The sequence below is a fragment of the Nyctereutes procyonoides genome, unplaced genomic scaffold (assembly GCF_905146905.1).
Source record: "Nyctereutes procyonoides isolate TBG_1078 unplaced genomic scaffold, NYPRO_anot_genome, whole genome shotgun sequence".
NCBI lineage: Eukaryota > Metazoa > Chordata > Mammalia > Carnivora > Canidae > Nyctereutes > Nyctereutes procyonoides.
In genome coordinates, this window is record NW_026575136.1 from 29,169,778 (window position 1) to 29,195,707 (window position 25,930).

General features: G+C 31.9%; 1 protein-coding gene across 2 annotated transcripts in view; it reads right to left on the minus strand.

Moving 5' to 3' along the window:
- LOC129495601 (cadherin-19) overlaps positions 1–25,930 on the minus strand; it is a 92,022-nt gene that overhangs the window by 61,222 nt on the left and 4,870 nt on the right. For both annotated transcript variants that reach the window (XM_055303271.1, XM_055303270.1), the window contains exons 2-3: positions 7,738–8,041; positions 3,967–4,261 (exon numbers count right to left, since the gene is read on the minus strand). In XM_055303271.1, the coding sequence (XP_055159246.1) occupies positions 3,967–4,261; positions 7,738–7,932 (490 nt within the window). In that variant the 5' untranslated portion in view covers positions 7,933–8,041. The remainder of the gene's footprint in view (positions 1–3,966; positions 4,262–7,737; positions 8,042–25,930) is intronic.

The following is a 25,930-nucleotide window of genomic DNA, read 5'->3' on the forward strand; positions in this document are numbered from 1 at the left end:
GTGATCTTTTTTAATGTGCTGTTGAATTGGGCTTCTTAGAATTTTGTTGATCATTTTTGCATCTATGTTCACAAGAGATATTGACCTGTACTTTTTTGTGGTGTCCTTATCTGGTTTTGGTATCAGGGCAATGCCCATCTTACAAAACAATTAGGGAAAGTTTTATCCTCTTCACATTTTTGGAACAGTTTGAGAAGGATTGATATTAATTCTTTAAAATATTTAGTAGAACCTACCAGTGAAGCCAATTAGTCCTGAACTTTTGTTTGTTGGGATGTTTTTAGTTACTGTTTCAATCTTACTAGTAATCTGTCTGCTCTGATTTTCATAATTCAGTCTCAGTAGGATATATGTTTCTAGAAATTTAAATTTTCTAGAAGTTCTGCACTGGGAAATTTTAAAATTCAGGAATCACTATTCAGAGACTGCCTGCAGCACTTCAGGTTACTCTGCCTCAACTCACACCCACAGACTCTCCCTGGATTTTATATCCACCAAAATCCTCTGTTTATCTCTCATCCTTATCTATAGTTTTTCACCCATTCATGTACTCATTCTTTAACTCAATCATCACAAACTTCAGGCACTGTGTAACTTCTAGCCTATTCGATCTTATACTTTTTTGTGGAAGAGAGATAATTTTGTAATTCCAGACCAACAAGTGGAAAAACAATGCTTTATCCATTTGGATATTTGGTAGTTCTTGTTTTGAAAGTAATTGCATTTTTAATATAAATATACTCAGTAAAAGCCCACTGTTACTTGTAAATAAATATGTATTCAACAACCAACAAGTAGTTCGTGGTTTTCTTGGTTTCTCTTCTGATGACATCCTTAAATGGAGATTCCTTTCAGTACTCTACCTAATTCTACATTCAAAGCACAGATTCAAATATAATAATTGGCAGTTGAGTACAATATATTATAAAATAGTTAAGACAACAGAGAATAAAATGTTCACACTTGTTGCTTTGTAAAGGATAAGATAGGTGGGTAGGGTATTTGGAAGCAAGATCAACACTGAAGACCTTACAAAATGGCAATGATATGGGAAGAGCATGAAAAATTAACTATATATTCAGGTAAAACGATTCATATTATTCATTATATAAATATTGAGATTTAGGAAAACAGAAAAATCACATATAATATTGATTTCTTCAAAACAAAGTTTATAATTACAGGAATGCTTCATAGGGAAACCACCTACACCATAGTTTTCAGAGCAATGGGGTATTCCTCTATTTCTATGTAAGATAACATTTCTAATAACAGCTGACTATTTTTCTGTTGGTCACTTCTACCCATTGAAAGGAATAAAAAGTGCTTGTTGATTTTAGTATGATTCCATACATGGCCCAAAACCGGAGGGCAGTCCTACAAGATGTACTTAATTACACAAGTTAACTAGGTTAATACATACATGAACCTTGAATTACAAAGCAAAGATATCTGCATTAGCCAAACACCAAATAGAACAAACCAATGTTTTGTGATCTTTGTTGAATCAACCCACAGTCCTGTGACTATACTCAATGCCATGATGCAAAGACTGTACTGCACATACTGCAATTCCTTTGTGGTTCAACTCTCCAACTATAAAAAATGGCTATTTTTCCCTTTTCTCTATCTAAAAATCTACCCATTTTGTTCTCAATTATTACCTTTGTCTCATACCTAATGGATAGAAACACTTATTAATAGGTTTATTATCAACCAATGTGTTAACCTACCCAAATCTGTCTTCTCTACTATTGCTCTAGATTCCATGGGTCTTTCCCTTCTCAAGAATAGTTAGAGCTCTCTTATTTTGCTTCGAAAACAGTTTTCTTTTGGATCATTCCCTATAGTATATAACTGTGCTTTTAAACTTCTCATATTTTTAAATGATTAATGATAACAAAAAAATCCTCTTTCTTTATCTCTCTCTACCCATATCTCTATGTTCTCCCTGTAGTATAACATCTTTTGAAATTGGCTAAATTCATTGTAACCTCCTCTTTTTCATCCATTCTTGCAACAGAATGAGCTCCAAAATATTGCAGTTGCATAAATTCAAGTGAATTACTCTTACCAAAATCACTAGGAGCCTTCAGCTTGACAAAGCAAAAGCCACTACATTTTCTTGATTTTATTTAACCTCACAGCAGTATTCCATATAGTTGCAGGATGTCTTCCTTTGAAACATTTCTTCTCATGTCTTTCTTTTTCCCACATCACTGGCCAAGGTCAATCATCCTAATTTACCAGTCAATCCCCTTTTGCTGAACAGTTAACTCATCCTGCATGTTTTTTTTCTGCTTACATTCATTGCCATGTCTACATGGGAATCTCATATATTGCTATGCCTACATGTTTGCTATATGACAATAACTCCCATATTAATATATGCAATCTTCCTGATACTGTATGGGAATATTTTCCTAGAACATAATAACATGACTGGACTCTTTGTAATCAACTTCAAATATCATCTCCTAAAATGTCTCCACTTCCTCCAGTCAGTTAATCATCATCATACCTCACCCATAATTAACTTTTATACATATAGTATCAAATATCAACTTATTTAAAATAGTTACTGTTTGTGTGATTTAACTAAAATATAAGTTTCGTACTAGCAATTATTTCCAAAGTTACAATTCAAAAATTTTTCTAGTAAATGTTAGGTCCATATTGTATGCTGTCTAAGAGGAAGAAGAGTAGCATGAGGAAGTGAATGAGGAGGAGGGGGATGGAGTAGGAATAAGAAATATTTCATTGCCTAGCTACCAAATAGTACAATATTAACGAGTCATTTACATCTAATGATAATTGGTCCTGATATATATTCACAGCTGAATTTGTTTATGCCGCAAAGATCTATATTCTGAACACATGTAGAAAGATGTCTTTAAATTGCTTCTTGAAATGTTAATAAGAATCAGAAAAATATACAATAGAATATACATTTTTAGATTTGGTGGCTAATAAATCAAATGTTTAGGTAAAGCAATTTTAATGCATGCTAGCATAATTAAAAATGACCATTACTGAATAGAATTTATCACACTTAAGTGATTTTATGAAGTTAATTTTATTATATATTGTACTATCAAAATTTTCTGGCTCAATGATTGGACAAATTTTGCATAGCTACACCATAATTTCCTGTCTATTAGAAACACATTTTTTTTTATTTTCAGTGCTTTCAGTTCTTATGTCATATGGAAAGCACTTGTTTCTATATGCATTATATTTAAAATATCTATAAAAATAACATTGGAATTGAAAGGAACTTTGAAAGTAAATACAGTTGCACAGAGGTGTTCAACGACTTTGTTTTTAGTCTGTATTCCATGATTTTGATGCATATAGTATTTGTGTCTTACAAATTGCCTTCTACTACTTGCACATGCATATTTTTCAGGTTGACCTTATGTGCCTTTTTTTAAGATGCAAAATTATATCTTGTTTTGGAAAACAAATTTTTGAAATGGAGAAACTAATAAATGACTAAGTGAAAGAATTTTATAAATCACTAAAACATACATGATTAATGCTTTTTTTTTAAGATTATTTATTTATTTATTCAGGAGAGACACAGAGAGAGAGGCAGAGACACAGGCAGAGGGAGGAGCAGGCTCCATGCAGCGAGCGACGTGGGACTCAATCCTGGGTCTCCAGGATCACACCCTGGGCTGCAGGCGGCGCTAAACCGCTGTGCCACCGGGGCTGCCCTTTTTAATGCTTTTTTATTGCCTTGAAGACAGGTATTTTGAGAAGACAAATAATGTATTAATATATAGTACCGTCGTTTATAAAATTTAAATGATAGTCTGATTTTTAAATTATTTTACTTAACACGTTTGTAGAAGGAAGTACAAGTGGTGAATAATTAAATAATTCACTTCCAAAACATAAGCTCAAAATTCTAAATCTGTTGTCATTGTTAATATATCTTTGATGTAAATTAATATGCAATACCTTCTGGAGACATCTCTGGTACAATGGCCTCATAAGGTTCATCTAGGAATTTTGGTTCATTGTCATTGATATCCGAAACTCTGATGACAAACTCAGACTCAGGTTCCACAGCCCTTCCAGTAGTGCTGTCTATTACCTGGGCTCTTAGAGTGTAGAGGGATCGTTCCTCTCTATCAAGCTTCTGGATGGCATATATGTCACCTGTTCTCTCATCAATGACAAAAATACTTCCAGCTCCAGCTCCCAAAAGCTTGTACTGGAAAGAGTTGTTTCCATTGTCTAGATCAGATCTTAGCTGCAAGTACAAAGAAGGATAATTTAGTTTCCAGACATGTTAAATGGACAAATCAATTTTAACGATTTTATTTTCATGTCTTTTAATTTTTCCCCAAGTTAATAACTCCATATAATTCCCACAGTATATTAAATCAGGTGAAATATTAATTTTAAGATTAAATTTTATCATCAGGCATATGAGACTGAAATTTTGATGTAAATCATTATACAAATTTATTACTGTAAATAGATTATTCTAATTAGACACTACAATAATTGAAAAACAAAGTACCTTACATAAATTATGGACGACAAAGTTGTTTCATGTTTATTCTTAGTCACTGAAACCATACTCTCAAATATTTGTATTAGATTGGGACCTAGAGACAGATAGGATAAATTTAAACAATGATGTTCTGTCTCTAGGCTAAAAACACATAGGAAACATGAAAATATTACCAAGAAAATAGAGAGCATGTTGAGAAGATAAGAAGAGCTTCAGTCATCCATGTTAGCATTTATAAGATGCCATAATATACAAGTTGCTTTATATGTGATTTTCCAATTAATCCTTATTACATCATGAGAAATATATTATTGATATAATCATTTATACAGAGAGAGACTGAAATTTTTTAAAACTTTCACAGAGGGATCCCTGGGTGGCGCAGCGGTTTGGCGCCTGCCTTTGGCCCAGGGTGCGATCCTGGAGACCTGGGATCGAATCCCACGTCGGGCTCCCGGTGCATGGAGCCTGCTTCTCCCTCTGCCTGTGTCTCTGCCTCTCTCTCTCTCTTTGTGACTATCATAAATAAATAAAAATTAAAAAAGAAAATAAATAAATAAATAAATAAATAAAACTTTCACAGAGTCATGATATTTGCATAGGTTTATGGTTTGGACAACAGAGGCCCTAACCCCAGGGTCTCTACTGCTCTGAGTTTTGCCAAATTAGATCTCTTTCTTTCCAACATATTCTATTCAATTCTCAAATATATCTTTTCTTCTTGTGCCCTCACTATTTTTATTTTTTACTATTTTTATTTTTTAAAAGCAAAGCAAATTTATTCATTCATAGTGTTAATGGAATTTTGAATATTATATATAAAAACAAGGGTTATTATGATACAGGTAACACTGGTTGGCTGGTTTTTCATATCTAAATTGGTTTTCCATAAAGAGAAGTATGCCATAATCCTCTAATTCTTGTGAATCCACAATTTTCTTGATTCATAATTTATGATTATGTCCTTCTTCAAAGTAAGAGCTTCTCTGAAAATTTACAAAGGTAACCAAAGACCTACAGTCTTAAATAAATTCATAACTTTTTTGATAGCTCAAGGTACAACAGACCAATTAATACATTTCTCTGTGATTGGATAGAACTTTTGAAGATATCTAAAACAACTCATTTTAATACTGTGTTGAATAAAACTGCTATTCATTGAAAGAAACAGATTGGGAATAATAATAAAGAGATAATAAAAGAGCTATAGCTCTTTTAATTTGATAATTCTTCATTACTCATAATAAAAAAAGAAATTTCTACAAATTTCTAATAAGATATTAAGGGAAATAAATGTTCCTTCCAATAAGTATATCAAACGAAAGTCAAGTATGGCTTACGTTTTTCAAATATCATTTCGATTATGGTGTAAAAATTTCATTCAATATTAGAATGATGATAAATCAAATTTAGTAATGAATAAATGTATTCCAAGTATATGCACAGTATAATGTTCATAGATCAGTGAGCTTAATCTTTTTAGGACTCAGATTTAAGCCTATATATATATATATATATATATATATATATACTTACTTTTTTAAACTCGAGCCACTTAATGTCACAAAACACATAAGTTAAACACATTTTAATTTCACAAATTCTGTATTAATGATATTTTCTATATTTCTATTCAAAATATTTTTTTCAACTAGGCAATTAACTATTGATTTGGCAAGTCAATATGCCTTTATTATTATTATTTTTTATTTAACTGTGCTTTGCAAACTTAATCTCTGTTAACATATAGTTCAAAAAGAAAGTCATCTTGGACACATTAGCTACATTTTTATTTTTAACCAGTTCTTTAATTATAACACCTAAATATTCATTATTACTCTCTTTTAAACCAGCTATCTGTATGTTATTTAAGACTGATGACATTGTTTCAGGGGAAACCATCTGTTAGGATATTTTCCTAAGTATTTTTATAGAATGAAAGAAATAGGCAAAACCAATCACTCTGTGAAAGGAAGAAAACAGGAGATGTGCCCGGAGCACAAAAACAAAAACTGGAAAATGTGACAGTCAGCCAGGGAGGTAGTCTCTGCTCTGATTGTATTGATGCACTTCCCTGGAGAGCCTTATTCACTAGAAGCCACCAGGCTCTGTTAGTCTGTCACCCCGCTCATTGATGGGAGAGCAGATGGTGCTCTGTGGAGTTCACGGTAAATGTGGCTACAGAGACTCAGTTCACTAGCAAACACTTAACTATGGACCTCATTTGTGCCACTCTGCCTCTGATTTACCTGCAGTCATCTTAGAGAATAAAAAGGTGAGAAATATGACTCATAGCAGGCACACATACATATACAAAGGTTTGAAATCTGTTTGCCTAAGATCCTCATCTAAGCCTTCAGTGGAACATACACGTGTACATTTGCTGGATGGGATAGCTGAACTCCTTTGGAATGTGGACATCACACTAACCTGGTGGCTCTCCTGAAAGGGCTAGGAAATGGGAGTTAATGAATTTTGAGTGCTTCACCCTTTGGGCCCAATTAAATTTTAGTGCCAGTTAATTAGCGGTTAAACTTATTTCAGATCATTCATCTAGAGAAAGATCCTCACAGAAAAGGACATGGAATTGTAATTACCTCTGTTTAAGGAAAATTGAATAATAATAAAAACCAAAAACATAAATAGGAGATTCTCTATCTCACTAAGGAAATTTAAAATATGTATTTAAAATATATATATATATATATATTCTTAGAAGAAAGTAAAGATAATTATTCTTTATACTTCATAAATGAAGTGTGTAGGCTCTTGAAGCTACTTAGCTGTAAAGGATTTGGTATTAATCTGCTTCATGAAAAATTAATGATGGGTAAATCAACACCTACTGAGCATAATAGAAAATCAGGCTAAATACTGTTGGTAAATGTTATTATTCTCAGTGTGGTTGCTTTGATCCATTACCAAAAATAACACCATTAAATTTCCAGATGCTAATAAATACGGGCTGTATTTCCATGTGAGAGACAAAGGTGAAATTTGAAAATCAGGGCTTTTCTTCTTCCTCACATTTTGCAAATATTTTACATGCTTGAAAATCTGAAACCATTAATTAGGCCAATGTCTGAAGCTTTCTAAGGGTTCCACTGAGAAAATGTAGAATTCATCCAATGCCCTAAAAAAACTTCCTCAACCCATTCATTTAGAGTTATATAATGTTATTTCCTGTAACACCTTCATAAAATCAGTACCTGACCAATGTGATAATCAGTCTTATTCATTTCCTCTGGTACAAAAAACTGGTTCCACATCCAACCACGCTTCACTCTTAAATGAGAACCCGCTTGGTGCTTAACTTCTTCTGTTTTAGAGCTTTCTGTCGCTGTAAAGCAAGGCCACATGAGAGGAATTCCCAACATTAAAGGTAGCAGGAAGCAATAATTCATTCTGCTTTTTTTTTATTCCAACTGGTATTCTTCAGAGGAAAGAGTAGTTGCAAACAAAAATTGTATGTTTCTTTGTAATCTTTTTAAGTCTTAGGTATCTTTCATAGTCCTAAAGAACAGGAAACAAAACAAAATTTTACATTTAAAAATAACATTTTCTTACATAATTGCCAAAGAAGGGGTACAACTTTTGCAATCATAAAAATGGAATATACATTTATCCTCCAATTAAGCTAGTTGTATTTTGTAGCTCAGCAATAATTTGAATTGTATAATTGGAAACTTCTGGTCAAGTCCTGTCCATTTTAAGCTGTAGCCATAAATCTGCCTGAAGGTTGAAAAGTTGGTCTGGCAATCTCCTTGATTGATAGCTGACATTGAGATAGATTTTTCTTTTCCTTTAATTTAACCTTCTTCCATTCTATCTCTGTAAAACTCAATAGTCAATCCAAAGGAAAAAATGTGATTTTTCTCCTTTTTTAAATAGCAAAAAGTTTCCTAATCCAATTTCCCAATTTATATTATTTTATCTAGTATTAAATAGACAAAATGACAATTCAGTTTGAAACCTGGGGGATTTATAATCAGTTATACCTATGTTATAAAACACACTGTGAATAGAAAGCCCATGTAAGATATTTACCATTTTATATTATGAAACATATGAATAGAAATGCTTTTCATCTTAACAAAGAGATGATACTATTTTTAGGATATAAATACAAAATATAGTGCCTGGGAAAAAATGGCTGATCATTTATAATATATAAGATGGAGATAAAAGGTATCTTCTATTATTGAAATATTAAAAGAGAAACTTCAACTACTGAATTTTACGTGTAAAACTTTCCATTTAACTGATATTGATCATACCAACTCTCTTTGAAATGATCGGTAATTCTCCCCCTTATAGGAAATTGAATAGCTTTGCATTTAACACACTGACTTAGCACTTCCATATAATCAAATTGGATTTGTTTGTTTGGGACTTATGAAGAAAAATAATTTTGTCAGATCTACGATGTCGTTTAATACTACATAATCGACAGAAAAGCCAGATCCCTGTTACTGTTAGTTTTCTCTAATATCTCACGTTGAATCTTCTCCACGTATTTTTGAACAACCTCCAAGAGATATTTTAAGTCTTTGACTCTTGTTAGAAAGAGTCATTAAAAATACCTAATTAAGAAAGAACGCAATGTCATAAATCGGGATTCCGTGGTATCTCTGAGTTCCTTCAAGGAAGACTATGAGGAAATTCAACTGAGGTGAAAACTGAAGATGAATCTCATCTTTATGTTAAGAGTTTGAAATGCAAATAATGTCTGTTGCTTAGAAATTGCTAAAATATACCTTTGATAGTAAATATTGAAAATATTCAAAATAAGTTCAGTTTTCTAAGGAGAAAGCTATTTTGTATAAATATGTAAACCTTAAAAAAATAAACATGTAAAACTCTCACTAACAGTAGTGTAAAGTATAATTATAATGTTGGGTAATGCATTTGTGTCATTTTCTATTATGATATTTTCATTCATCTAGAAAAGAAGTGAGGAGTTTTAGGGAAGATATTGCTCTAGATTAAAAGATATTTTAAACATACAAGAACAAGTGTAAAATTACAGCATTGTCTAGAACTTAATTTGTACGAATTTATTTTTATATTTAATTTTTTATGAATTTGTAAAGTTCCAATATGGTGATTCAGTATCTTGAGATGATAGAAAATATTATGAATTTTGTTAGTTACATAAGTTTCTTTGTGGTTATATAAGTTACATACCCTACTTTTGGTCATGTATACTGAAGCATGTTGGTATTGGAAATAACATGACATCTAGAATTTTAAAAAAAAACATTTCAGAAACAGTAGGAACCATGAGGCAAAGGCTTGATAATTAATTTTTGAAATTGGGTCATGAGCACTTGCATAGCTATTATTTTATTCTTCTCCTGTGTTTAAAATTTATAAATTTAAAATTTATAAATTATAACAAAAATAACAATTTATTCTGTATTTTTCAAATCACCATGGTGGACAAAAATAATTAAATAGTTTATATCAACTATCAACTATTGATGAGAACACACAAAAAAACAGAACCCCTATACAATGCTGATGAAATTGAAAATTTGAATAATCATTTTGAGGAATAGTTTTGCCAAATCTACTAAATTTAAAAATTAGTTGAATCTATAAACAGCTAATTTTTTACTGCTTTATACCTAGAGAAACTTTCACATTTGTCCACTGTGAGGCAAATATAAATTCAGTAATTTGAAAACTATATATGGAAAAATAAAGTTCAAATCAGGGTACTATAGGATACCAATTATAAAATGTCTCAAAACTATAAGATGATGCCATATAAAACTTTTGTCATACATAGATTCTGTAAAGTAAGTCTAGGAAAAGAAAAATGATATACAAAATTTATTATGGTAATTACCATGTTAGTAGGGAGAGAAAATGGTTTAAAGATTGAAGTTTGGAAATACCTGTCACATTTTTCTCCCTCTAAACAATCTCAAGTAAATATGCCAGATAATAACACTCATCAAATCCGAGTGATTTTTCTACCATATGTTAGATTTTTTTTCAGAATAAGCATATAACTGAAATATTTTACAATTAAATTTAAAATTAAAAGTTAAACTATCATTATTTTACAATCCTAAATCATTACAAAGCAGATAGGAGTATCCTTTTATTTGAATACACAAACAAAAATGGTAGAAGTAGGTATGTCTAAATTCTGAAATATTATGGCTTTGTTTATACTCTTCTAGATGCCAAATTGTCTATAATGGTCATACATTTCAGGGGAAGGGAAAAAATGTTTCAAATAATGGTCCACTTCTGATTGAAGAGTGTTGACAGCTGTCAGCAGTGCCAGACTGAGAAATATTCAGGCAGAGTCTGAGCTAATAAGGAAAAATGCTATCAATTAGTCTAAAAAGGGCCCTAGAAAAAAAAGCAGTGGCATTTCCACCCTGCATCTGCAATCCTGGATATGTTTTCCAGTTAGATGAATGTATGGATATAAGCATGCAAAACATTTCAACATGGAAAAATGCTAACACTGTGTCTCATGTTAATTTGTTTAGATTTAACCTCATTGCCAATAACTAGCCATATTTAAAAATATTAAATAAAATATAGAGTGAACTATATTTAATTGCATATTTTGAAAATATATATTTCAAGATACTTAACATACAAAAATTAAGTGACATTTCTATTAACACAAAATTACAAAATAATATTTGAATAACACTATTATAAAATTCATCAGATATTATATCCAAATACGATTATATAATTTTACTATTAGAAAACGTATTGTCTGTAATGTATTACCTTCACATATGAAGAAATTTATATTGAGACATATTAAGTGATCTGTCTAGTAACAAATAGATATTTACCAGTAGAAGTAAGACTGGAAATACAAACTTAAGGGCATGGAATATATGCTGTGTTTTACTGAATGGAAGAAAGAAAACATGTAGATATCTAACAACATGTATGATATCTGTCACTGATAGTTCACCTTATTTAGATGGATTAAATACATAGAAATTGCATTTTAACTTCTGGACCAGTCTTGAAAGTAGACATAATAAAATGTTTTCTATTATCTCCTTTTAGAACATTTTCTCCCCTTGTTATAAAGATTCTTGAGGTCAAATACAGGGAAGAAAAAGTCAGAATGGTGGATTTGGTGTCTGTATGGAGGAAGATAAAAGTTGAAGCTACGAAAACATGGATGGTATAAATATAGAAACTTAATCCTATTTGTGATCTTTTTAAAAATCAAGTGAAACTTGGCAGCCTCATAGAGTGACACCATACATAAAGGCTTTTAAATGGCTTTCTCAGAATCGCTAATAGGAAATATAGAAAGAAATGTGCGTGGATATAGCTTGCATACATAAGTGAGAAGAAACAATATTTCTGGACTAAAATTTGTAATAAACCATGTGCCAACTCGTTCTCTGTAGATGTAGAATGCAAAACAATCTTTCTCTATCCCATTTATAAACTCTCGTTAAACATATATTTTACATATTTACTGGCACAAATGATAGCATTGTGCTACCACTAAAGCAATATAAAGTCAGAATCCCTGTGTAAGAGCCTCTCAAGCCCCGTCTGGCATTACAGCCTTCCCTACTCACTGTGAGAGGTCCTAAGATGTGGAGTAACAAGTGCCATTTCATCCCTGAGCTGGCTAGTGTGAACTCTGTTCTCAGCGGTGGAGAGGACTGTGGATTAATAAGCACTGTATTCAGTGCTAAGCATTGACAAAATTGAGCCTGAATGTGAAAATATTCCCGAATGAGAAGAGACAGATTCCAGCTGATGAAACACCCACTGGCAAAATATCACTTTAAAAAATCTGGTATCCCACTATTTTCCACCTTCCACAGGTTACCAAAACACGATTTCTCATTATTTCAAGGCTAAATCACTACCTGCTTCTGCACTGAAGATTTGTCTAAAATGCTTTTTGGACAGTATCCTTCATTATACGTTGCCAATGCAATTAATCTATATAGGAGTTAATTATATCTTTGCCACTTTAGTAATGATAATTTTAATTTGGCCATTGCATGTCCACAGACTATTTCTTACCTCATTTTCCCTGTGTGATTGCAGTCAAACCTGTTAAATATTTTCTTTAGCAAAATCTTTTGCTCTTAATGTTCTTGTAAAAATAAATAACATAGAAAAAGAAAGCAAAAAAAAAAAGAAAAAGAAAGCAATAATTTATTTCTAATATCTAAAGTATTCTAACATCACTTCATCATTCCAGGAGGTAAATCCAGATATATTTATCCACGCTTTTAGTTTCACTGTATAACTTAAACACGCCAGGAATTCCCTGAACACTTTAAAACTATTCGTTTGGAGAGACACAGAAAATTGGTCTTACAATTAACAAAGAAAGAAGTGAATAAAAACAAATTTCAAAATTCGTATTAACATAATGTTACTCAGCCATTAAGTGTGGTGTTGTAAAGGCACTTAATGATATAGGAATACGGTTGTAACACTTTGTTAGGTGAAAGAAATAAATACAAAGAAAATGATTCTACTAAATTAGAAAAAAAAAAAAAAGTTGACAAATGCAGAGAAGGCCTGAAAGAGGATGCCCTCAAATGCAGATAACTGCATCGAGAAATTCTAAATGAATTAAAATTTTCCTCATCTAAATTACATGTTTTAATATTTAATACATGTCTACACATAATTATATAAAAATTATCAAACTATTTTATGAAAGCTAAGTTTATTTAGTACCATAGTGAAGATCAAGAGATCACTACTAACTACCTCTCTGGGGTTACCCTCCCAAATTTGTTGAGATGAAATGTTCCCTAGGCAGCTTGGTGGAGTGAGGGGTCATGGAAGAACTGCCACCCACTAGCTGTATGATCTAACAAAAGGTTTGACCTCTGGGTACCTACTCATTTCATTTGAAAAAATGAGGTTAGCATTGGTGCCTATCCCATGGAATTATCTTATTAAATGAGTTAATGTGCCTAGATACTGTCTGACACACATTAAGTGTTAAGTAAGTGTTTTTAACTACACAAAAATAGCTACCTATAAGTGCAGGGGGGAGATCTAATGATTTATTTCTAAACTTTAAATATTCAGCTACTGTTATTTCTTCAAACAACACACATATTAAAAAAGACTTTATAAATAACTACTACAAATAGTGTAGGATACATGTCCCCTAATGCATGTGTTTCCACAGGTATTTTCAAATGATTTAAATGTCATTTTTTTCTAGCATGACTATGTGACTATGACAAATAAACATTGTCATGCTTGAAATAATATGTGATATTGCATGGACATATATAGGCTGAAAATGATCCCAGTGTGACTCAGAACAATTATGCTTTCAAAGAAGACTAATTATGACTTAAGGGATGAAAAATATTATAATCTATGCACTTATACAGTTTGTAACTGAATCTAATTATGAATTGTCTTTTCTATGACCTCCTCTTGGTTACATAAAGATAATTATTCCATCTGTGAAAACTTATAAAAATATAATATATTCTGGAAGGCTTTGGAAAGCTAAAACTAAGCTCAACTAAGTCAGCTTCTCACAGAGAAAAACAGATGGCAATTAATATAACGTCTCCATCTTTAGAAAACTGTGAGTGGCTTGGTAAAAATGATGTATCAAAAGACTAATAATTTGCAATGGTCAGGAAGTTCTAAAGCTTGGGGAATAAAGGAAAACCCTCAAAATTATGGTTTCTAAAATGCTACTTAAAAGAAAGGTAAAACATTTCTCTTTGTCAATATATTTTTTATGTTTTTTAAGTATTTTAAGAATTCCAGTTAGTTAACATATACTGTATTATTGATTTCAGGAGTAGAATTTAGTGATTCATCGCTTACATACAACACTTAGTGCACATCCCAACAACTGCCCTCCTAAATGCCCATCCCCCATCTAGCCCATGCACCACCTACCTCCCCTCCAGCAATCCTCAGTTTGTTCTTTACTCAAACAACCACATCTAACTTCTGATATCAAGATCCAAATGTGTGAAGCAAGCAAATTTTATAAAACTTCAGTGTGAAACAAATAGTAAAATGCAGCTCTTGGAGCTGTGAGTGGTTAAATTATTACAGGGGAAGTATTTAGGGACTCTTTTCTCTCTTAATTCAATGAGTTATGTATTTCTAAAAGGAAAAAAAAGTGGAGGTTTTGAAATGTCTCTTAAAAGTCCTCTTTTATCCCATGAGTCCCTTTATAATTACTGTTAGAGCATTGGCATGGGTGGGTTGGTGACAGGTTATAGACTAACCTCAAAGTCTAATTTTTTTATGTTATAGACACTGCCTCAATATCCATTTTTTAAAAAAGGGTACTGTATATTTGTATAAATCTATTTAAAACCTTGTCTACCTACTTAACAAAAGCAAGTATATTAATGCTGGAAAATGATAGGTCGTTGAACTGCTTCAGTTGAATTATCTTGGGAAATATGTCTTGCCTATTATGTTAATTCCCACATTCATGCCTATCTTTATATTTAATTTATACAGATATATATTTTTACTTTAATCATCTAATATTATGTTAGCTTTTAATTAAATATTTTTAATCTTCTCATCAGTGCTTAAAAACATTTGCAATTCTAGACATTGAAATTTTGCTTCCCTGGGTCTACTGCCTTGGGCCCAGGCTGTTTATCACTCACTTATGGGTGTTGATGTATCCCAGCACTCGGACTAATCATGGCCCACAGAAAGAGATAACGCAAGTAAAAGAATCAATAAATAACATGGAAACAACATTGACAAAACTTGATGGCCAGCTGAATTTTGAGAGACATTGTCTGTGTAGGGAATGTCAAAGGTAGGTTTAGAAATACTGAGGTATCTACCGGCAAGACTTACAGGTGAAGATTCTAAGTGGGCACTTGGTGATTCCATACTCAGAATTGTCATTGTTATCATGGTATCTTCCCTTTCATCCCGTTGCTCTAAGAAAAGTTTACCTTTAATTCTTTAGGATTTCTTAATGCATACCTATTCTCTGGAAGATTAGTAAACTGAAATGGCATGGAGGAGACATAAGAGAGTAATAAAAAGAAATAACAATTTTTGAACACTGTAGGAGACATACTATTGTTTACCAATACCTTTCCCACAATTTGGCAGGGTTATGTGATTAGCTTCTTCACCATTTATAAGTAAAAGTGATGGCTATCACTTCAGAACTGAAGCAGTGAAAGGCCTTGTCTTTATCCCTACCTTCTTTTGGCAATCAGATGCTGTAGCTATGAGAAAGTAGAGACTCAATCAAGCTTAAGGCACTGGTAATTGTGTGGAACTGAATATTGTACCCCCATAACTCTCATTAAATATTTGTGGTGTGAAGTTACTGAAAACTGGATAGTTACTTGGCTACATAGCCTAGTACCCTAATAAAACCCCCAACTATATTCCTGGAGCCCTCATAGGTACTTCATGTTTTCTCTTGTTGATTTTCTTTGTAATTCAGTGAGAAACTAATTATTAACCTCCATTTAAGAAGAGAAGAAAGATCAAAGTGAGCTTATATAAACTAATGAGAAAAAAGGACTCACAAAGGCCAGTTACAGATAATAGCTGGAATAAAGTCTTGTCAGAGTAATAAAAGAGGCAAAAATACCTAACCTGAAAGAATATAGGGAGTCGAATAGGGTCAGAGTTGAGGAGAAATATGATGTGCTCAGGGACAAGTACATTTCCATATTAATTTCAAAAACATTATTTCAGACAGCTGCCCAAGTTAAGCCATTTCCAAGGTAACATTTTAAGGGTAAATAGGGTACAAATCTCCATGGCCTGCATAATTCTTCCCTCTAGTTCAACACTGTCTTGATTTTCCTAGGATATTTGCTCCATAGTTTTAGGTACTAAATTAATTGACCATTTTCTGATTAATTTTATTTATTTATATATTTTTAAAATATTTTATTTATTTATTTTAGAGAGAGAAAGAGAGTGCAAGCATGAGCAGGGGAGGAGTAGAGGGAGAAGGAGAGGAAGAGAGAGAAGCAGACTCCCTATTGAGCACAAAGTCCGACTCGGCTTGACCTCACAATCCAGAGATCATGACCTGAGCTAAAATCAAGAGTTAGACACAACCCACCGAGCCACATAGGTGCCTTCCTCAAGAGTTTTAAAGCAAATACTTAAAATATTTCATTATTGAGTTTAATTTTTTCCTTGTGATTCAAATATTGGCCATTTGTTACATTTTAATGTTGATATTCTAAAGACTAAAGCATAGATACACCTAAATCTCCAATACTACTAGTAATTATATTTCTTCCTTCTCCTGCCCACTAACCCAACTGTTAAATCCTAATCTCCTAATAATTATCTGACTGATAGATTCAATTCAGCTTATTTAATTCAGGAAAGATTAGTTGAATTATTATGGGTAGACACTTGTATGTTCAGTCCTGTAGATTTCTACTTCCAATTTTAAACTCAGAGCCTATAAGCATATGCTTGAGTTGTAAGTCAGAAGAAACTTTGAAAAGTCAAGGGCAGGGGATCTCTGGGTGGCTCAGTGGTTTGGCACCTGTCTTTAGCCTGGGGTGTGATCCTGGAGACCCAGGATCAGGTCCCGCGTCGGGCTCCCTGCGTGGAGCCTGCTTCTCCCTCTGCCTGTTTCTCTCCCTCCCTCCCTCCCTCCCTCCCTCCCTCCCTCCCCCTCCCTCCCTCTCTCTTTCTCTCTCTCTCTCTCTCTTTGTGTGTGTCTTTCATGAATAAATAAATAAAATCTTAAAAAAAAAAGTCAAGGGCACAGGGATCCAGTGGGAGATAGCCAAGGACTCTCTAATCTCACAACACCAAGTAATAAATAATTATCAATAATTTAAAAGTTCATCAAATACATACATACATACATGCAAAAAATGTCAAAAATTTCACTTTTTTCCCAATTTTCACATGGAAAGGCTTTTAGTAAACATTAAGTGGGATATTGTGAGCTTTGTCATATATTTTACTAAGCCAAATAAGTTATTTTTTATTCCTAGTTTTTAATAAGTTTTTGTTAGGGTGTCTGGGTGGCTCAGTTGGTTAAAGTGTCACACTCTTGATTTCAACTCAGGTCATGATCTCAGGGTCCTCGGATCCAGCCCCATGTTAATCTCCATGCTCAGCAAAGGAGTCTGCTCTAGGATTCTCTCTCTCCCTCTGGCCCCTCCTCCCACTTACATTCTCTCTCTCTCTCTCTCTCTCTCTCTCTCTCTCTCTCAAATAAATAAATAAATATTTTTTAAAATGAAGAAAATAGTTTTTGTTTTATGTTTTTTTTTAATTGAGATTATGAATTGAGATTACCACGTGGTGTCTTTCTTTTCATTTGGTCTGATAAGGTACAGAATGAAGTGAATAGATTCAATAATATTGAGACATTCTTGCATTCCTAGTGTATACACACCGCTTTGTATGAATATAACATATAATAAAAACTTAATATATAAAGTATAATTCATATATTATGTATTATCTATAATATATGTTGTAGATAGTATAAATATGTTACATAGAATATAAATTATAAGCTACATAATATAAACTATAAAGCATATGATGATTTCCAGCTAATATCATATGCAAAACTATTCTACTGTTTATTTCCTACAGCATCTTCTTTGACCTTAGGATCTTATATCTACATAAATTGAATTGAGAAATTGTCATGACTTGGGTCACCGTAGTATGCTTTATGAGAGTAGATTTAGTTTTAACTGATCCCAAGTAGATTTTATCTTTATAATTGTTGAATCTGATTCATTTTTAATTTTTATGACTAGAAGTAATCAAAGTTGCATTACACAAACGAAAAATTTGTCTAAATAAGTAAAACAATCCATTTATTTCAAGACTTACGCACACTGGTGTGTGCATGTGTGTATATGTGATTTCCATACAGGTTGAAGACTAAATTATAATTCATGCAGATGTACCACTGATTGACCGATTAGAATAGAATATATATATCACATTTCTTTTATTATCAGTTTAATTCTAATGAAGTCACAGCTTTCAGATAGTATAGAACCAATAAGTAATAACTTTCAAAACTAAAATTAACTAAAAAAATTAGGAAAGTAAAAATTTCAAAGAATGATGAATAAGGTACACTTTCATGATTTCTTTCTTCTTTTTTTAAAAAGGTTTATGAGAGTGGGGGGAGAGGCAGATGGAGAGGGAGAGAAAATCTCAAGCAGCCTGATGAAGAGCTCAATCCTACAACTTTGAGATCATGAGCTGAGCCAAAATCTAGAGTCACATGCTCAGCTGACTGAGCCACTCAGACACTCCTCTTTTGGAGATTTCTTGATCCAGAAATAAATCAAGGCAGTTTGACAAAATCACCAGTTACCATGTACGTAGAATGCAAATTTCCACAATCACAGCAAAATGAAGCATTTCCTCCCAAAACATTGTTTGGATAAACATGAAATCCTATCAGTTAATTATTCTCATCACATAAGTGATATCTGGCAAATTGAATTTATATATCACCATAGAAACAAGAAAAAATATTTTCTTCTTAGCAACAATGCATTTTACCATCCTGAGAATTTATTATAAAATTATTTATTTGGTCTTCAATTTCCATTATGCATATCTTATTTTGTTATTCAATTGTTAAAAATCTTTTTAGCTACTGCTTACTAAGTAAATAAAGACACAGTTGCACCGTATTTGACATTTTTTGCTGATGTTGTATTAGTAGCTACATAATACCGCGTCAAATATGTCATCTAAATATCCCTTTCTCCAATTATCAATTGTTTTCAGTACATATTCTTTATAACTCTAATAGCAATAAATGTATTCTACCATCAAAAGCAATACTTAGTAAGCACCATTGCCAAATGATGTGGAAAACATAATTTTGTATTGAAAAACGCATAATATAAACATGACTTTTCAAAGACCTAAATCTTAGTGAATGGAAAAAATTTAAAGTCATACACTCGATTTTGTGTGTGTGTGGAATCAATGCAAAATTTAAAAATGTATGACACAGTACCTGATTCAGATGAACTGATTAAAATATTAAAGCATTTTAGCTACCATGAAAACATTATAGTAATAATTATTATTTTAAAACATGAGCAAATATGACAAAACTATTATTTCGTGCTAGACGTGATTACATTTTCTACTTAAAATTTTTATTATGCATATGGAGAATCCTTTGTTATTTAAATAAGAGTAAATAATAACTTGGTTGATTCAGTCCCTCAATTTCTGAGAAATGATTTACTTACCTTATTCACATTAGAATTAACTGAAAAGCCAAATAAAATGTAGATTCCATACTCCACAGATTCTTATTCACCATTTAGATGATCATAATGAGCTCCAAAGTGATTCCAGGCAACTAATCCAAGGATAACACCACCACCAGCCATCATCATCATCATCATCATCTTGTCTAACATGTATTGGGAGCTTTTTTCTTGATTATTACTATACAAAGAGTATGCCATTTTTAACTGATTCATCTTACAATACTTCTATGGTATATGTTCCATTATTTTTGATAAATGCAGAGAGTGAGCAAATAGAAGTTAACTTGATTTGCTTAGTCATGTAAGAACCTGCCAGGCTGGAGTTAAACCCAAGCAGTTTACTTCCTCCATAGCTAGTACCTTTAACTTTGCAGGAACCATTTTCTAGAATATGGATACCATTTTGGAAAAGAAATATATGGGTAGATGCTGGCCAGGGTTTCCAAATTTTCATATTTATTCTCATATGGAAAAAATGCTTAGGATGAATTTCAATGTTGTAATATGTATTTATATGCTAATCATTTACTTCTACAACTTTAACCACCATAAAGATATTTCATAAAAACATACTCAAAATCGAAATACAAGAATATGAGGTAAAATATCAACATAAATAGAATTTTTCATATTTTGCCACAGCTCAGTTGATCATCCTGGGCACACTCTATGTTACCTATAGGACACTATATGAGGGCGTCTCCTATCTGGAGACTGCTTTGCAAGGTGCAGGAGCATAACATAGCCATTTTGATTATTTAATTTCGTATCTCCCACCTTAACTGTTTTACTCTCTCTTCAAGAGAACAATTTGCATGGGTTCTTGGACAGACTTTTACTTTATGCCCTGATCTTATGGTAGTAACATTCTGGTTCTTGAATTATACCTGCAATAGATGGTTCTTATAAGGAATACATATTGAGAATAAGAATTAAATCAAATAAACAGTAAAATTTTTATCTGGTTCTTTTTCTTAATTATTTTACTTAGTTAAATATTCATTTAATATTAAATTAATAATTACCATTAAAGAGAATCTGCATAAAATGTAAAGATTTGTGTCTTTATAATATTATAGCGGCATGACACTAGTCAAAGTACTTAAACATTCTCAGATTGAATTTCTCCAACTGCAAAATGAGATAACATACCTAACTTCTAGGTATGCTGTGATAAATCACACAAAAATAACAAGCTGGATGTGGAGCATATTAAATGTTCAATAAAGGTAGTTATTATTATATCATAAAAACATGGCATTTATTTAAATATTTCTAATCTCAAATTTCTTTGGAAAATTCTAATTCATCACCTCCTAAAGTGCAGAAGAGAATCACTAGTAAGTCCTCACTGTTACAAGAATAAAAAATCAAAGGAATAACTGTCAATATGCATTATGCTTAAATCATTCAGGAAAAAGCTCTTTCTGACTCAAAGCAATTGGGAATGGGAAACATTTCCTAATGATTACAAGTGATTTCAGGTTAATACACCCAAGGCTAATGTGTACAGTTTCTATTATATGAAATGCCAGGATCTGGTAGGAGACAGGAGTAGAAATGTGCATAATAAGTCACAGGACCTAAGACACTTCAGAGATATCAGAAGGATAAAACCATTATAAGTCCATTGTCACATCTAAATATAGAAAAGTTAATTTCTATCATCTTGTAACTTGAAGTTCTCTCTACCTATCTACCTTTCAACTTCATTGAATAGAGAAATATATAGCCTCAAGACAAAAACCGTAATGATATTTGAGGATCCTTAAATCAATCACCTTGGTCATTGCTAGAAAAATATCTATGAAGTCTGAAAGTATTCAGTCTCTATTCCCCACTCATACAAAAAGACTTCCCAACAATTTTCACATTACTTATTGTGGTTCCTTTTGGGGAAAGACTCCAGTTGAAAGAAAAGGTCCAAGTCAAATACAAAGCATAAAAATATAACTGAAAATAAGCAGAAACAAATGCCAGGTTGAGAACAACAACAACAAATAGAAAGAAATAAAGGAAAAAAGAAAGAAAACCAAAAGTTCTTTAGATAAATAAAAGATACTTCCTCAATGAAAGAATTATAGCCTGAAAGAGTATTTAGAGAACAGGAATTGTAATTCCTGGCTACTTTTTAAAGGTGTGTGTAGGAGGAAATTTTGAAAGGTAACTTTGAAGAAAAATCTTTAATAGAAGATACAAAGCATAGGTAGAAAAAATATGATAAAAATGATTACTAGAGGACTAATTCAAAAGGCACAACATAAAAAAAAACTCAAAGATATGGAAAGGAAATATTATTACAGAATAAACGTCCATTCACTCTCTCCACATTTTCTCAACCAATTTATGGAAAATGCAACCTGGCCTTTCCCCCCAATACTAAAATTCAACCCATCCATCCAGGTCAAGAGGGCTCCCCTTTATTTCTTTAACAAAATTTAATAAAATCTTTTCTTTCCTTTTTGAAATCAACTTTATAGTGGCATAGCACACTGTTACCTTCATCATAACTGCACTCCCTTTTTAAAACTTCTCTCTTTTTTGGCTTGGAAAGCTCTACACGCTTTCAGTTCCTCTTTCACCTCAAGAATCTCTATTTCATCTTATTGTTCTCTTCCTTAAATACTAGAGTTCCATTCTTCAGAATACTTTGCCCATTCTATATGTGTGATAATATCTGCAGATTTTATGTCTACAATTAATCTCTATATGCTAAAATATTGCAAAAGAGTCTCAACAGTTCATTATCTCTTTCTTTAATTATAGACCTACTTTCCAAGAGGCATTTCAAAGTCCATACCCCAGAAATAAACCATTATCTTTTATTGCTCATTCCTGTTCATCATTATGTTTTTTTCTCTCACTGAATGAAACCAGTATCCACTCAAAAACTGACACTTGAATAAGGAATCCCCTTTCAACATTCTCTTTATTTTACCTTCTGTACATATTCAAGCTTTATCTATGGTCAATTCTACCTCTTAGTCTCGCAAATATATGCACTCACTTCCTATAACCTGCAAGTTCTTAATCCATGACTTCTTCTCATGAATTGTTTCCCATACCAGCAAGATAAACTAAATGATATTTTTAAATTAGAAAATATGTTTCAGGAGCATTAAATATCTCACACCATTTTATCTACTGAATTCATGTCTGAAATTTTATACTAAGGAAATAAATTGGAATTTAGAAAATTTGGTGCAAAAATGTTGTCTACCAATGTATTATTTATCACATAAAAATATAAACTAATAGTTGAAGCTATTTAATTTTTGACATACTCAAATGTTTAAAGAGACTAGACAGAATTATGGCAATGAGAATTGTATAGTAGAAAGATTTAGTCGTTGACAACACTCATGGTATCGGGAAAGGAGAGTTCCATAATGAGTGTATCTAATTTTTTAAAAAAATCAATGTTAACAAATGAACATGAAAATAGTTATCGTTCTTAACTTGTCTTGACAAAAGGCCATACCAATATTGTTAAGTAATTTACCTATAACCAAAACTAACATGCACCCTAAGTGCCCAGATTTGTTTTTTTATACTATTTGTCAATTAAAAAGAAAACAAACAAAAAGTAGTACATCTTGCTGAATAGCTAAAAAGAAGTTTTAGGAGGGATTGAAGCAGAAGAGAGTGGGTTGAAGAGTGATTAGAGCCTAGAACTGAGGAGTTCGAAGAATAGATGAGTCATTCAAAGTAAATTTTAACAGAGGAAAAGCAGAGATCTCTTCACTGGGCAGTTTGGATTTAAGGAAAAATGTTTTAAGATAGAAATGCAGTTTTTGAGACTCTGTTTGTTGGACAATCAAATGAGCAATAAGAAGCAAAGATGTTGCAAAGAAAAAAATAGACCAAGCACCAAAGTATATAAATCCTGTTCATTGTGATGAATCAATAACAATAATATAATCATTTCCTTACACTTCACTATGACTTGAAAATTAAAAAATAAATTCAAGAAATTTCACATTTTAATCTCTTAGATTGTTTCATGTGTTAGGATGATACTCAAATCAATTTCAAAACTGAAAAAAAATGAACTGGTAAGGAGTTTAATTTAGTATTTCAATAGTTATCCACAAAAAGTTTGGAGTAGAATTATAATAAATTTTGGGTCATAATATGGATTGTATGTTTCAAAAGACAGGTTTTAAAAAATAAATGAAAATATATAATTATTTTGGAACAAAATACTTTTGCACAAACACCTCTGTGAAAAAGGAATTGAGTTTCAAATTGTATAATAAAAAACTCAATGCTTTCTTAGTTTCTTTATGTAAAACATACAAATAAAAAACTCTAGGGATGCCTGGGTGGTTCAGTGGTTGTGCATCTGCCCTTGGCTCAGGGCATGATCCCAGGATCCTGGGGATCCAGTCCCTCATCAAGCCCCCCATGGAGAGCCTGCTTCTCCCTCTGCCTATATCTCTGCCTCTTTACCTGTGTCCTTCATGAATAAATAAATCTTAAAAAAATCTATATCATTTGTTTTATGTTTTTGATTTCTGAATGTAAGTTAAAATAACTTAGTAGACTACAATTATTTTTGACGAGTTCACATTTTTAACGTTAAACTTGTTGAGTTTATTTAGACTTTATGGTCATGAGAATACAATTTGAAGACAAAATTTCAAACCAGATGGACTAGTTTAGTAGAATATTTGATCAACTATTTTACATTCTGAGGATATCATTTTATGATTGTATGCTATTAGCTGTGTAAAAAGAATGACCAAGTAATGTACTTTAGTAAATATAATATTGGAAACATCTCAAGAGGGAGATTTTTTTTTAAATCCCTTTAACATGAATGGCATGCTTACAGAGTAGACAAACTCCTACTCCCTAATTCCCAAAATAAGAGATTGGGTATATCACTTTAATTCTAAATAAAATGTATATAGGAAAATTTAGAAGAGATACATATGTAAATCTAGAAAAAAGTGTATCTCCAAGAGATGGGATGGGTTTAAAATACATATACATTTCAGGAAGAAAAATCAGCATGAATATAATTAATTTGAGATATGAATGGATTTAAAAAGCATGATGAAATAGATTCTTTAAATTTTTGATTACTTTGTAATTGATGCCAGAGAAGATAGACAAGTTTCCTTTCAGATAAATGTAAAAGCATTCAGTATAATCTGATGAATGAATGAATTGACTTTTGGCTGACAAGATGTCTTTTTTCCCTCAAACTTATATTATGTGGACTATGAGTCACTCAATTTAATGTGTAGAAAGAGTTAACATGTTCTGTGAAGAGATGATGTTCTTACATGAAATAATCCTTCATTATATTTTTTTAATCCAGCAACCCTAACATCATTTTGTTTCTTAATATGTAGAAAGCAGCTAATTAATAATTTACTAAAATTTGGGTACTTAGCTCACATATTTACAGTGTTAAAAGTGCATTGTTTGTTTCTATTTCCCTATAATTCAAATGCTCAATGATAATACAAAGTCACATAATTTCATAGAAATTATATTTATGATTTAAGAGCTGCATGTTTTTAACATTGGTTTAATACACATACACATACAATGACAACATTGCTCCATATCTTTAAAATAGTTTAAATTTAAATTTTATATAAGTAACTTTATATATGTATCATCCACTACATAAAATGTCATACAACAGAAGAAACAACAGGTGTTGACGAGGATGTGGAAAAAGGGGAACCCTCTTGCACTGTTGTGGGAATACAAACTGGTACAGCCACTCTGGAAAACAGTGTGGAAGTTCCTCAAAAAATGAAAAATAGAACTACCCTACAATCCAACAACTGCCCAGTATGTATTTACCCAAAGAATTAAAAATACTAATTCAAGGGGATGTATGCTTCCCAATGTTTATAGCAGCATTATTTACAATAACCAAATGATGCAAATAGCCACGTGTCCATGGACTGATGAATGGATAAAGAGGATGTGATACACACACACACACACACACACACACACACACACACACAAATATTACAGAGCCATAAAAAAAGAATGAAATCTTGCCATTTGCAACAATGTGGATGGAGCTAGAGAATATTAGGCTGAGTGAAATAAGTCAAAGAAAGACAAGTAACATTTGATTTCACTCATATGTGGTTTTGTTAAAGAGGAA